This window comes from Borostomias antarcticus, assembly GCF_949987555.1.
Source record: "Borostomias antarcticus genome assembly, chromosome: 10".
In the NCBI taxonomy this organism is placed as follows: Eukaryota; Metazoa; Chordata; class Actinopteri; order Stomiiformes; family Stomiidae; genus Borostomias; species Borostomias antarcticus.
The window spans coordinates 3,090,654-3,103,530 of NC_140243.1; the positions used below are offsets into that span (position 1 = coordinate 3,090,654).

Below are 12,877 nucleotides of genomic sequence, written 5' to 3' on the forward strand. Positions count from 1 at the left end.
AAGTGAAATCAGGGGCAGTGTAAGAATTACTTTAACATGCCCAGTCCCCAGTCGTGATCAAGGCAATTGGATTTTGCTCTTAGAATTTGTCTGTGGATTAACACTTACTGTCTGTGGGTTCATCTTCCCCGTCATCAAAGCCAGTAGATCAGCATCTGACATAGCAATGGTGCAGTCTGCTTTGTTAGCTGAAGCAGGCAAACATGGAGGAGGATAAATGACAATGTTAGCTTATGTTTCACAATCATACTTGATTAACGTGTTATCTTTTTCTTTGTGTGTGTCATAAAGAGATGTACAGTCGCTTTTTCCAATTCGATGTGGTCCTGTAGTCACACCTCTTCAGTTCACACCTGTGTCATTGTGAACACAGCCAGAGCCATTCTTCACATCAACAAACCAGGTTGCCTCATCTCCGTTTGGTCCATCTTTTACCTTGAAGGCAAAAACTCCTCCAATCTTTTTTACAAACTGCTCCCCATTCTGCCTGGACAAAAGAGGGCCTAATTAGGGACACAGTGCATGTGAACAGAGGTCTGTTCAGTTTAAACGTCAAATACATCATTTGTGAGGTAATTTAAGAAAGCGAAGCAGACTTTTGTTTTATTATTATATGAGCTAAGCTCATACTTGCCAACCTTGAGACCTCATAATAGGGAGCATTTCAAAAAACGATTTCCTGTATCCTACTGACATTATGAAAATTATTTTTTTTAAAGCACACAGCAACAGTATTTATATTGTATTTCATGAGGGATTGAACTGAAATTGAATGGGCAATATCTGTATAAATTAGTATATATCAGGATCATATTAGTCATATCAGTATCAAATATATCAGTATCATCTATATTCATTTCAAATAAGAGTTATAAGAGTTTACTTTTTACCCGGCTGCACCATGGAGTGTAGGTGCATGCCTCTGCCCTCTAAACGACAGGACCAGGTCTACCTTTACCTATCAGGCCCACGATGCTTGTTTGACCCTGGTGCTGACCCTTGCGCGCTGTGCGCATGCGTGCTGGAGCAAGTGGGGAAGCTATTTCGTTTCTAAAGACGTTTCTAAAGACGTTTCTAAAGACGTTTCTAAAGACGTTTCTAAAGACGTTTCTAAAGACGTTTCTAAAGATCATATTACAGAGGCATGTGAAAAACCACAACAAGCCCTCGCTCTATGTAAGCACAACTAGCGATTCATAAAGACAGATTGATGAAAACAACCGTTTCGCGGCAGAAAATAGATTTTTTAGAAGCTAAAAAAGAACGCCATTACATGGATATACTTGCGCTGGATTTTAAATTTCTTCTACAGGCCTCTGAATTACACCAAAGTTATCTCGGTGAGTAAAACGTCTTATAATATGCCGTAAATAAGGTCCAGGTTGTCAAAAACGAGCATTCTCCTTTAAACAGACAGTGGAAAATGTGCTGGAGAATATTATAGAAATGGTTGATTGAGTATTGAAATTTAAACTTACATCTGGGAGTGAAACATTGATTTGATATGAATTTTAAAATGTTAGCCACTGTAATGCTCCTAACTAATTTCATTGGCGGAAAACACCGGATCTAAAATGCAAAGCGAAAGGCACCAGACTAGGTGAGGTGATGTTGCTATTTTGTAGGCTTTAATATCGGTTAGCATATCAGGATCAGAAGCAACTAAGGACTTCAAAATTAATTTAACTTCTAGAAGAAAACATACTCTTTTCTATGAGTCTGTTAAACAAAGACCTAATTTTCTGCATGTGTCCTGTGCAACTTGGAAGACCAAAACACTGGACCACTGCTACCCCACCATCCAGGGGGCACACAACACACTTCCATGTCTGGCCTTCTACACCACCATCCAGGGGGCACACAACACACTTCCATGTCTGGCCTTCTATCCCACCATCCAGGGGGCACACAACACACTTCCATGTCTGGCCTTCTACCCCACCATCCAGGGGGCACACAACACACTTCCATGTCTGGCCTTCTACACCACCATCCAGGGGGCACACAACACACTTCCATGTCTGGCCTTCTACACCACCATCCAGGGGGCACACAACACACTCCCATGTCTGGCCTTCGGAAGGTCAGACCACGCCTCTGTCCTACTACTTCCAGCCTACAAGCAAAGCCTGAAGATGGCTCCGCCCACCCTCAGATCTAACCACATCTGGTGTGAGGCCCTGAATGGATGTGCACAATCTGCCATCAACCACATCAGGGACGGCATTAACAGCTGCATACCCACCAGGACATCCAAGGTGTTCCCCAACCAGAAACCCTGGATGAATAAAAACATCAGAACAACAATGAAGTAGAGGACTGCTGGCGACTCAGAGCTCTACAAGCGCAGCAGATACTCCCTGAAAAAGGCCATCAAAGGGGCCAAAAAGAACTACAGTACAGAGAAAGACTGGAAAACCAGTCACGATCCTCCCTCCTAAGAACCTACTGTGTTGTATTTTTAGTTTGATATTCTTGCATTTTGCCTTCAGCACTAGATTATGCTCTCGTCACTTGTTTTAGAAAGGAGATGCACTTGTGAGTTCTGCAAGTAGTAGTACATTGGCTTTTCCTATGTAAAATTAAATTATTGTAAGTCGCTTTGGACAAAAGCATCAGCTTAATGACATGTAATTTTAAGGTCATCCTCCTTAACGGGCGAGGACCAAGATAAATTGCTAACTCTCTTGTCAACTATGTGCCTTTAAGAACACTGTGATCATCCACTGCTAGTTTTTTAGAAGTTCAGTCGGAAGAAGATCGGGAGTGCAGCCTTTGTCAATCATGGCCCAAGCTATGGAACCCAATAACTACAGTATAGATATCAGGGATGCCACCTGACTAAATACTTTTAAAAGAAAGTTAAAAACACATCTCTTCACTTTAGCTTTTAATTAGTTCTTCCGTTCGGTTCACTCGGCACGTCTGTACCGTACAGAAAGCCCTGTACCGTACGGTACGGTACGAATACATGTACCGTTATACCCCTGATATAAATAAATATGTTTAGCATTTTTAATGTAGGTAGATCATTTGGACTTGGTCATTTTAAAAGTAGCTCCCAAGCTGAAAAAGTGTGGGCACCACTGGACTACACTTATATAGGCAAGGCAAGGCAAGGCAAGGCAAGGCAAGGCAAGGCAAGGCAAGGCAAGGCAAGGCAAGGCAAGGCAAGGCAAGGCAAGGCAAGTTTATTTATATAGCACATTTCAGCCACAGGGCAATTCAAGGTGCTTTACATGAGACATTAAAAGCATTAAAACAAAAAGCAAGACATTATAGACATTTAAAACAAAAGGCAGGACAAATTAAAAGCATTAAAACAAAAAGCAAGTCATTATAGACATTTAAACAAAAAGCAGGACAAATAGAATACAGGAATAAAAGTTACAGTGCAGTATACTGATAAACATAGCTCCTCTTAGAAAGCAGTGGCAAAAAGAAACGTCTTCAGGCTTGTTTTAAAAGAACCAAGAGTTGCAGCAGACCTGCAGTTTTCTGGAAGTTTGTTCCAGATATGTGGAGCATAAAAACTGAATGCTGCTTCTCCATGTTTTGTTTTAACTCTGGGGACAGGAAGCAGACCTGTGCCAGACGACCTGAGGGGTCTGGATGGTTCATAGCATATGAGCAGATCAGAAATATATTTTGGCCCTAGACCATTCAGTGCTTTATAAACCAACAGCAGTATTTTAAAGTCAATTCTTTGACAGACAGGAAGCCAGTGTAAAGACCTTAGTACTGGTGTGATATGCTCCACTTTCTTAGTCTTAGTGAGGACTCGAGCAGCAGCGTTCTGAATCAGCTGCAGCTGTCTGATCGATTTTTTAGAGAGACCTGTATACATGCCGTTACAGTAGTCGAGTCTACTGAAGATAAACGCATGGACAAGTTTTTCCAAATCCTTCTGGGACATAAATCCTTTGATCCTTGATATATTCTTCAGGTGATAGTAGGCTGACTTTGTAATTGACTTAATGTGGCTGTTGAAATTCAGGTCTGAGTCCATGACTACACCAAGATTTCTGGCTTCGTTTGTGGTTTTTAGCATTACTGATTGAAGTTGAGCACTGACTTTTAATCGTTCTTCTTTGGCTCCAAAGACAATTACTTCAGTTTTATTTTTGTTTAGTTGGAGAAAGTTCTGGCACATACAATCATTGATTTGTTGAATGCACTTACTCAGCGCTTGTATGGGATTATAGTCTCCTGGTGATATAGTGATATAAATTTGTGTGTCATCTGCATAGCTATGGTAACATATTTTGTTGTTTTCCCTAATTTGAGTTAGTGGGAGCATGTAAATGTTGAACAGAAGAGGCCCCAGGATGGAGCCTTGGGGAACTCCACAGGTCATTTTTGTCAGCTCAGATTTGTAATTGCCTATAGACACAAAATAATCCCTGTCCTTTAAGTAGGATTCAAACCAATCTAACACTGTACCAGAAATTCCCAACAAATTTTCCAGTCGGCCTAGTAGTATGTTGTGGTCTACCGTGTCGAACGCAGCGCTGAGATCCAGTAATACTAAGACTGAGATCTTGCCATTATCTGTGTTTAAATGGATGTCATTAAATACCTTAATTAGAGCAGTCTCGGTGCTGTGGTGTGGTCGAAATCCTGACTGGAAGACATCAAAGCCATTACTTAGTGCCAGGAAGTTATTCAGTTGTTGGAAAACAACCTTTTCAATTATTTTGCTTAGAAATGGGAGGTTTGATATGGGCCTATAATTGTTCATTTGTGAGCTGTCTAGACTATTCTTTTTTAAGAGTGGCTTGATGACTGCAGTTTTCAGGGTATGTGGGAACACACCTGAAAGAAGAGATGTGTTTACAATTTGTAGTAAATCAGAGGCCATGCAGTTGGATACAGTTTTGAAGAAGTCTGTAGGAAGAACATCAAGGCAACAGGTGGAGGATTTCAGATATTGTATAGTGTCCCCCAGGGTTTTATGGTTGATCGGAATAAATTGTGTCATGGTATTGATTTTAAGTGGACACTGTGACGACACATGTCCTGTACCTGGAATGGAGGCACTAACTGCTTGTCTAATTTTCTGAATTTTGTCAGTGAAGAATGAGGCAAATTCATTGCAGGCCCTGGTGGATAGAAGTTCAGAGGCTACTGACACAGGAGGGTTTGTCAGCCTATCAACAGTGGCAAACAAAGCACGCGCATTGTTATGGTTTTTGGTGATGATGTCAGAAGAGAAGGTCTGCCGTGCATTTCTCAGCTCCATATTATAAATGCGAAGTCTCTCTTTATAGATGTCATAATGAACATGGAGAACATACAACATTATTATGACTGAACCAGTAACCATCGCTAGAGCACCTTAAACACGCGAATTCACTAAAGCAAATTGCGCCCGCTAATTGCACCATTATATTGCGCGTCAGTTGCGCCCGCTATGTGCTCCGTTTTAAAAACCTATTCACTAAAGACATTGCGCTAATAATATCCCAGCGCAAACACGCCCATTCCGCCGGTGTTTGCGGCTGAGTGCAATTTGCTGCTGATATAGGAAATGACTATAAATACTGCGCATGCAGCGCAAACAACTCGTATGCATATCATTGGACGATGGCAGACAGAAAGAGAAAAATACGATTTTCAGACAGCGAACTTGAAGTCCTCACGGACGAGGTTCAAAAGCATGTCTCACAGCTTTCCACCAAAAATATGACGGCTACAGCCAAAAATCAGATTTGGGGTTTAATTTCACAAGCAGTCAGTGCCATTTGTGTGTGTAAACGCGGAAGACTGCAAACGGAGGTGGAATGATTTGAAAAGACGAACAAAGGAAAAATTGTCATTTTCTGTTATGCAAGTTGCAGCACGATGATCTGGCATACTTTTGGGGGAGTGTATAACATTGCCCCACCGGTACGATCTAGGCATCTAAACGGCTTTTCAGGATTCCAAATGTGCACTCAATCACACCGCGCGTCCTGATGTGAGCCCGGTTGTATGCCGCCTCTCCAACGTTGGAAGGATTACGCACGGGAGTCATCATCCATGGCTGAAGATGATACCTGCCGTCAGCTATGATACAAAAGCAAAATATTTTCAAGACCATTCAAATAAACAAAATATTGTGTAGGCTATGTTTTTATTTATTTATACCTATATCGGCCCCCAGCCGTTCAATGAACAGCTATAGGGAATGCGCAGTTTCGCGTATAGACTATTATTCGCACAGTTTCGTGCTATGTAGGCTATTATAAATGAGTATTATTCATTGGGGGAGCTTGGACTCGCTGGGGACGGGTGGAGAGACGCATAGTCAACAGCCTCCCCAGACGCGACTTCATCCTCCAGTTGGCTGAAGAGCTGCGCGCTCTGGTGTCCAAACATGTACCGCTGTGGTTCTAGTGTTAAATCAAAAAGTGACCTTCTTCTAAATATTCTCTCACGAACAACATGCCTGGCATTGCGATGCCGAATTCGCCTCGCAACAATCACTGCTGCCATGATCAGTGGACGGCTGGCCGCGACACACCCCTTGCGCTTAAATACCACCACGTTTCTGAAAACGGTATTAATTTCACTTTAACTGCGTGAGGCAATTAGCGCCGATCTTTGTGAATTGGGCGGGTTTTGCAATAATGTTCATTTGCATAGAAAGGGGAACATTCTCCGCCCATATTACCTAATTTAAATATGAGCTAATAACACCGGCGCAGAGAAACGCAATGACGAACGCAACGCAGTTAACACCGTATTTCACCCTTTGCGAGGGCTTTGTGAATAGCAAACATAATTTTTGACTTATTTGCACAGGCTTTGCGTCAGGAAAAGCTGCGCAATCCTTTAGTGAATTCGCCCCCAGGACTTGTTATTGAAACCAAACAAGGAGGAGTAGTATGTTCTGCTGATGTCTTTATATGAGACTACTATGATAACATCAACACCTCTCCATTCCACCTCCCAGTAACAGCGCCCAGAGCCTCTCTACACAGCACCTGGGGCCAGTAGGTGAATCTGTCTGGATGGTCAGGATATGACTGGATCTGCTCTGAACGTGTCACCTTCCTGTTCTCCCCAGACAGAGAGAGGGATGTGTTTGCTGTGTTTGGGTCCAGAGTGAGCGGACAGGAATCTGGGAACAGAGCAGAAACCAGATCAGAGTTAATAACATAACCGTTCATCTGACCCCCTTAAAGCTGGTATTGTTGATTTATCATTCAACAGAGAGAGGTGCAGACTTCACACACTCACAATGTAAGAAATGTGCTCTGGTCCTGGGCTCTGGAGGAGACAACACACCCACTAAAGAGACTTCAGACACACACACACACACACACACACACACACACACACACACACACACACACACACAATCAATTTTAAAGCCAAGTAGACAGTATACAGAGATGTGTTCAATGTGTTTCATTGTGAACCCCAAATCTTTCTTCTGGTCAAATTGTTTCTTATTGGACGAGACAGGATCACTTGTTGCTCTCCGTACTTTAGTGATATTTTTACAGAATAATTTTCTCAAAACTCTTCCAACACACCTGTGAAGGAGATGCTGGACCACTCTCCCTTGATCACGTCCTCTAGTTTCTCTCTCAGCTCAGAGACAGCCTTAGTCACATCACTGAAGAACTGAAGAGAAGGAACAGAGACGCTGGGGAGGTCTGAAGATACACTGGGACTGGAAACAGACTGGTAACTCTGGAGAGAGAGAGAGAGAGAGAGAGAGAGAGAGAGAGAAAGAGAGAGATAGGAAATAAACAGAAACACATACCAAGTGTACAGAATATTCTGCCTAATCAATAGACCAAACAAGGTGATGTTCACATGTCAGGTACCAGGAGAGTCCAGCTACTGTACCTGGAGGAAGTGGATGTGGTCTTCTGTGTGTGAGAGCTGCTCCAGCTCCGCGTCTCTCCTCCTCAGCTCAGCTATCTCCTTCTCCAGTCTCTCCACCACTCCTTCAGCCTGACTCACTGCTGCCCTCTGCTGGGCTCTGATCAGCTCCTTCACCTCAGAGCGCCTTCTCTCAATGGAGCAGATCAGCTCAGTGAAGATCCTCTCACTGTCCTGCTCAGCTGCCTGACCAGAGCGCTGGACAAAGAAAGAAAGAAAGAAAGAAAGAAAGAAAGAAAGAAAGAAAGAGTTCAAGTGAAACCAATAATCCTGAATGTGACAGTTATAACTGTCCTACAGGTATCTCCTAGCCTCATAACACCATCCTGATCTGTGGAGGAAAACTGAAAGAGAGCTGGTGAGTTCAGGATGGTCTCACGAGGCCAGGTATCTCCCTCCACCATAGCTAGAGTAGCTGACATCCTGATGCTGACCTGGAGAGACTCCACAGCCTGCTGGACCTCCTTCAGCTCCTTCTCTCTCTCCTGGACTCTCTGCTGGACTTTCTGCTGACTCAGACCCAGCTTTCTCTGGAGATAAACACACAAATTACAACAAAACATTAAAAGTTACAGTAGAAACAGTACTGGAGCTCTGTCATAACACAGCTACAGTATCAGCAACATTGGTACAGCTGGTAAACATGAGATGAACTTCAACCCCTGACTGTCCACTCCAGGTATGTACGCTGTAGCTCTATATGCTAAAGGTGAAGTTTACATACATGGTAAAGATTTACTATAGGTCATTTATACAGGTATGTCATAGAAGCAAGTATTCATCCTTGGTATCAAAGGTGTATTTGACGTCACTCAGAAAATGAGCAGGACGACTCTCTCTTCATCATCATCATCATCATCTCATCTGCTTATCCAGGGTCGGGTCGCGGAGGCAGCAGCTCCAGCAGGGGGCCCCAGACATCCCTTTCCCTAGCAGCATCAACCAGCTCTGCCTGGGGAATCTTTAGCCGCACACGATCACGACTCTCTCTTGTGATGATCAATTAATGAGCTACTCTCTACTGTAGTTCTGCCTGCAGGCACTGAAAGAAGGACAATATCCCCCCTTCTAACATGTCAGGAGGGGGAAAAGTTTTGGGTCTGATGTCACTTTGATGGGGCAACATAAAAGTTCTCCTGCATTTCCTGATATGAGTCAGCACTTGGTGACGTTGTATAGTTCTTTATTGTACTGTATGTAGGCCAGATAAGAGTTCACAATGGACTTTTAACTTGTGACAGACTATGATAAAATAATAATCATCAAAGACTAAAAGTGGTGTTTGTCTCGGTCAAATTATCACTCATTTCAGTATTTTGGGTTGATATATTCCTACTTTTTAAATACATTTTAGCCGTAACCTATTCAGATCTCATGCACTGAAGACCTTTTATCCCCTTCAAAAAACATGGATGGAAAACAACCCTGTTTCTGTCATCTTGATTCAATGTTCATTCCAATTAACCTAAATCAAATCAAATCAAACTTTATTTGTATAGCGCACTTCATACATAGAGGCAACACAATGCGCTTTCTGACCTGGTGGTGCGTTCGTTTATAACTGGGAGGTGGCAAATTGCGACTTGCTACTGAATTATAAAATAAACGCATGAACTCGCACTTCCTCGTCGCAAATTCGGATATGTTTCTCAGCCCCCAGTTGCTCGAATGCACTAGATATAACTAGGTAACTGTGATATAATGGTATATACCTCGAATGCACACAGGTCGGAGGTAGGTATTTTGCCACTTGCGACTTGCCACCTCCGACCACAAACGAACGCACCATAACCCTTCACATATGAACTGTTGCAATATGAAATATCTTGTTCATGTTCTAAAGTACTGAATCCCTGTGTCCTGTGTGTATTCCTGCTCATCAACTCTAGTTTGATCGATGTAGAGAGCTTTTAGAAAGCAAGTACACAGATTTATCAGAAGCAGAACACTCCGAAAATGCACCAAACCTGATCTGTTGTACAGATAAAACTCTAGACGACATGTTAGAAAAGCATTGTGTAGAGTTGGCTGGTGTAATGTAGGCAGGAAAACAGAAAACAACATGAGCTGCTAGCATGGTTTATTCACCATCATTTTCGCGGTACATTTTCACTTCACTTTCTGTATTATATTCTATCATTACTCACAATGTGGAACAACCAATAGTCTGAACTTAGAGTGCCACCTAGTGGCGTAACTGGATATAGAACTGCGTTGCGTTATGCCTTAATGCCAGTATTGTACAACACAACACATTTGTTTTTCATATTTAATGTTCATTCCAATAGCATTAAGAAAGTACACCATAGAAAATATTCCACATGTATCTACATTTATTGAAAATGTTTCACTTTGGGTTACGGACTATTAATCAGTAGGAACAGCCAACCCTTATTCCAGCATTTAAATAGTCTTTGACCTTTGTCTATTTCAACTGTCTTTGAACTTTGACCTCACATGTCTGGTTTTGCTGTTCATCACGCTGGTTTACCACCCGTCCCATCCTCAGAAGATACTGGGAACTGATGGTGCTCTTCAATTCCCTCAACGTGCTTGTGCGCTGTGAATGGCATCTCTGAATCCCTGTGTACCCCTTCCTCCCTCCTCACGCCATGACATCTCCTCCCTTTGACGCACTGATATTACATTCATCCTCTCCTCTCCTCTCCTCTCCTCTCCTCTCCTCTCCTCTCCTCTCCTCTCCTCTCCTCTCCTCTCCTCTCCTCTCCTCTCCTCTCCTCTCCTCTCCTCTCCTCTATCACACCCTAACAAACACCAGTCTGGCTGAGTACGCCAGGTCGGCCAGATAGAGCAGGAAGTTGAGGGCGGTGAGCACCGACACGGCCACAAGCCGGGGGGGGTCTCTGGCCGCCGCCCAGGTAGCGCTTGTGGAACTGGAAGACGGGCCAGATGACGGTGGCCGTCAGGTACATGAGCGCCCCCAGCAGGCCGTAGGTGGACAGGAAGCTGGGGAAGGGGAACGGGAGGCAGCCGGTGCACTCGCCCACGCAGAGGACCACCACGGCGGCCGACAGGATGAAGCAGACGCAGTAGACCAGCATGCACCACTTGAGCGCCGCGTGGCCGTCGTACGACACGGGCTCGCTGACCAGCACGAAGATGAGGCACGCCACGGACGTCTGGCACACCTTGAGGAGGCCCGGCTCCGTGGCCATGTAACCCGCCTCCTCCCCGGGCTTCGCCCTCGACAGGCTCACCTCCACCAAGTAGGCCGCAGCCGCCAGGCAGGAGAAGACGGCGGCGGCGACGCGGTAGCCTCGCGCCTCCCCGCTCGCCGCCGTCCCTCCGCCCCGCAGGAAGTAGACGGGGAAGACGACGGAGGCGGAGAGGCAGAGCGCGGCGGCGTAGCCGGCCAGTGTGACGGGGAGGTTGGCCCAGGAGAAGGGGACGCGGGCCTGGAGGCCCAGCTGCTCGGTCAGGAGGACCAGCACGGTGCCGGCGAAGCTGGCGGCCCAGCAGAAGACGCACCAGTCGGCAACGCCCTCCTGGGGGAGCCCCGCCCCGTGGGCGACCAGGCTGAAGGACACGCAGGCGAACGCCAGTGCCGCCACCCGGACCCACAGCAGCTGGGAGGGGGGCAGCAGTACCAGCGGCATGGCGGCTCAGTTCACAGTCAAGGGCAATGGAGGGAAGGGGGGGATTTATAGTCTCTGGGAGTTGTAGTCCCGGCAAAGTTCCGCGGCACGGACAACTTCCTGTAGGTGCGGTTGTTCCGGAGGGGCGTCTGGGTTTTGGGCGGGTGCTTCTTGTGCCGTCCTGGACCAGGGGTCTGTAGAGGGGATGAAGGAGAGAAAGGGACTCTGTTTTATGGGAAATCACGAGACTCAAATTGAAAGTGAATGCGTATGTTTACCCTTTCTTCGGCCTACCGGCTGGGCCTCATCCATGAGTCTCCACGCCTCGTTAGTTATTCTGACTAGGGTTGTTTGAAACATGCCAGTGGTCTTTCTTTTATCGGGACAGTGGTCTTTCTTTTATCACTTGTGTTTGCTTTATTAAAGGCTTTTATTTTGTTTTTTTAAACTGGTTTTGATGATACTCTATGAAAGTACAAATGGAGTTCTTGCAGTCAATATAAGATAGATAAACACCTAAAATACATCAACATGCCTTTGTTCCTTCCTTCAGACTACAACCTCACATTGGGAATGTGATACCATAATTTATTCTCCAATTGCGCGGAAATAGTTTTTGGGATGCCAGCAATACAGTAAACGACAACTCAAACATGCAGCAGTTGGGCAGACTACTGAACAGTGCAGTAGAATGTGTGGCAAAGGCCTATATGAAGAACACAGTACAGGCTCAAGAGGGAGCAGCACCAGTGTGAGGCCTGTTAAGGTTCATACTGTAACAAGGAAACAGAAAGTCTATTAGACAGAATGGGGGAATTCCTGTTTTTTTCGGCTCTGGCGCCCTCTAGTGTCTTTATGTTTTGCTGCTGTTACGTTAACTGGTAAAGATTCACTATAGGTCATTTATACCATGAGCTCATGAGCTAACTGGCTATCCCGCTCTTAGTGTGCTGGATTAGCATTGGAAGCATTGGAACTGATGTGTCCAGGTGACAAGACCTATCTTAATTTATCAGACATTATTTCATGTCATTTCAATTCAAAGCTATTTCAGTGGAAGGACTAGCTTCCGTCCACTGCCTGAACCGTGCCTGACTGGAGAACCAAGAACCTGCCTGACCCCCTCGTCTGTCTGACTACCACGTTCCTGCCTTACCCCCTCGCCTGTCTGACTACCACGTTCCTGCCTGACCCTCGCCAGTAAACGTGCCCCAACGTGGGTTTGTCCCCATACGCCTGTCGTGTCTGCTCTTGGGTCCTCCTCCACTAGCCCTAACAGAATCTATTACAACATGTTTACACATAGTAATTATGATAGTGATAGGGTGCAGAGATGGAAGAGGAAAAACAACAGCCAAACAGAGAGAGAGAGGGAGAGAGAGAGGGAAAGAGAGAGAGAGAAA

At 44.9% G+C, this 12,877-nt stretch overlaps 1 protein-coding gene and 1 pseudogene across 2 annotated transcripts in view; both read right to left on the bottom strand.

Moving 5' to 3' along the window:
* scp2b (sterol carrier protein 2b) overlaps positions 1-1,016 on the bottom strand; it is a gene marked incomplete at both ends in the record, with an annotated part of 4,143 nt that extends 3,127 nt beyond the window's left edge. Inside the window, 3 exon segments of the mRNA XM_084443866.1 lie at positions 109-188; positions 354-503; positions 959-1,016. Coding sequence (XP_084299992.1) covers positions 109-188; positions 354-503; positions 959-1,016 — 288 coding nt within the window.
* Positions 1,017-10,636: 9,620 nt separating this feature from the next.
* Positions 10,637-11,495, bottom strand: LOC311313981 (myeloid-associated differentiation marker homolog; annotated as a pseudogene). The gene has a single exon. The product of its transcript is annotated as a myeloid-associated differentiation marker homolog (transcript).
* Positions 11,496-12,877: the final 1,382 nt, after the last annotated feature.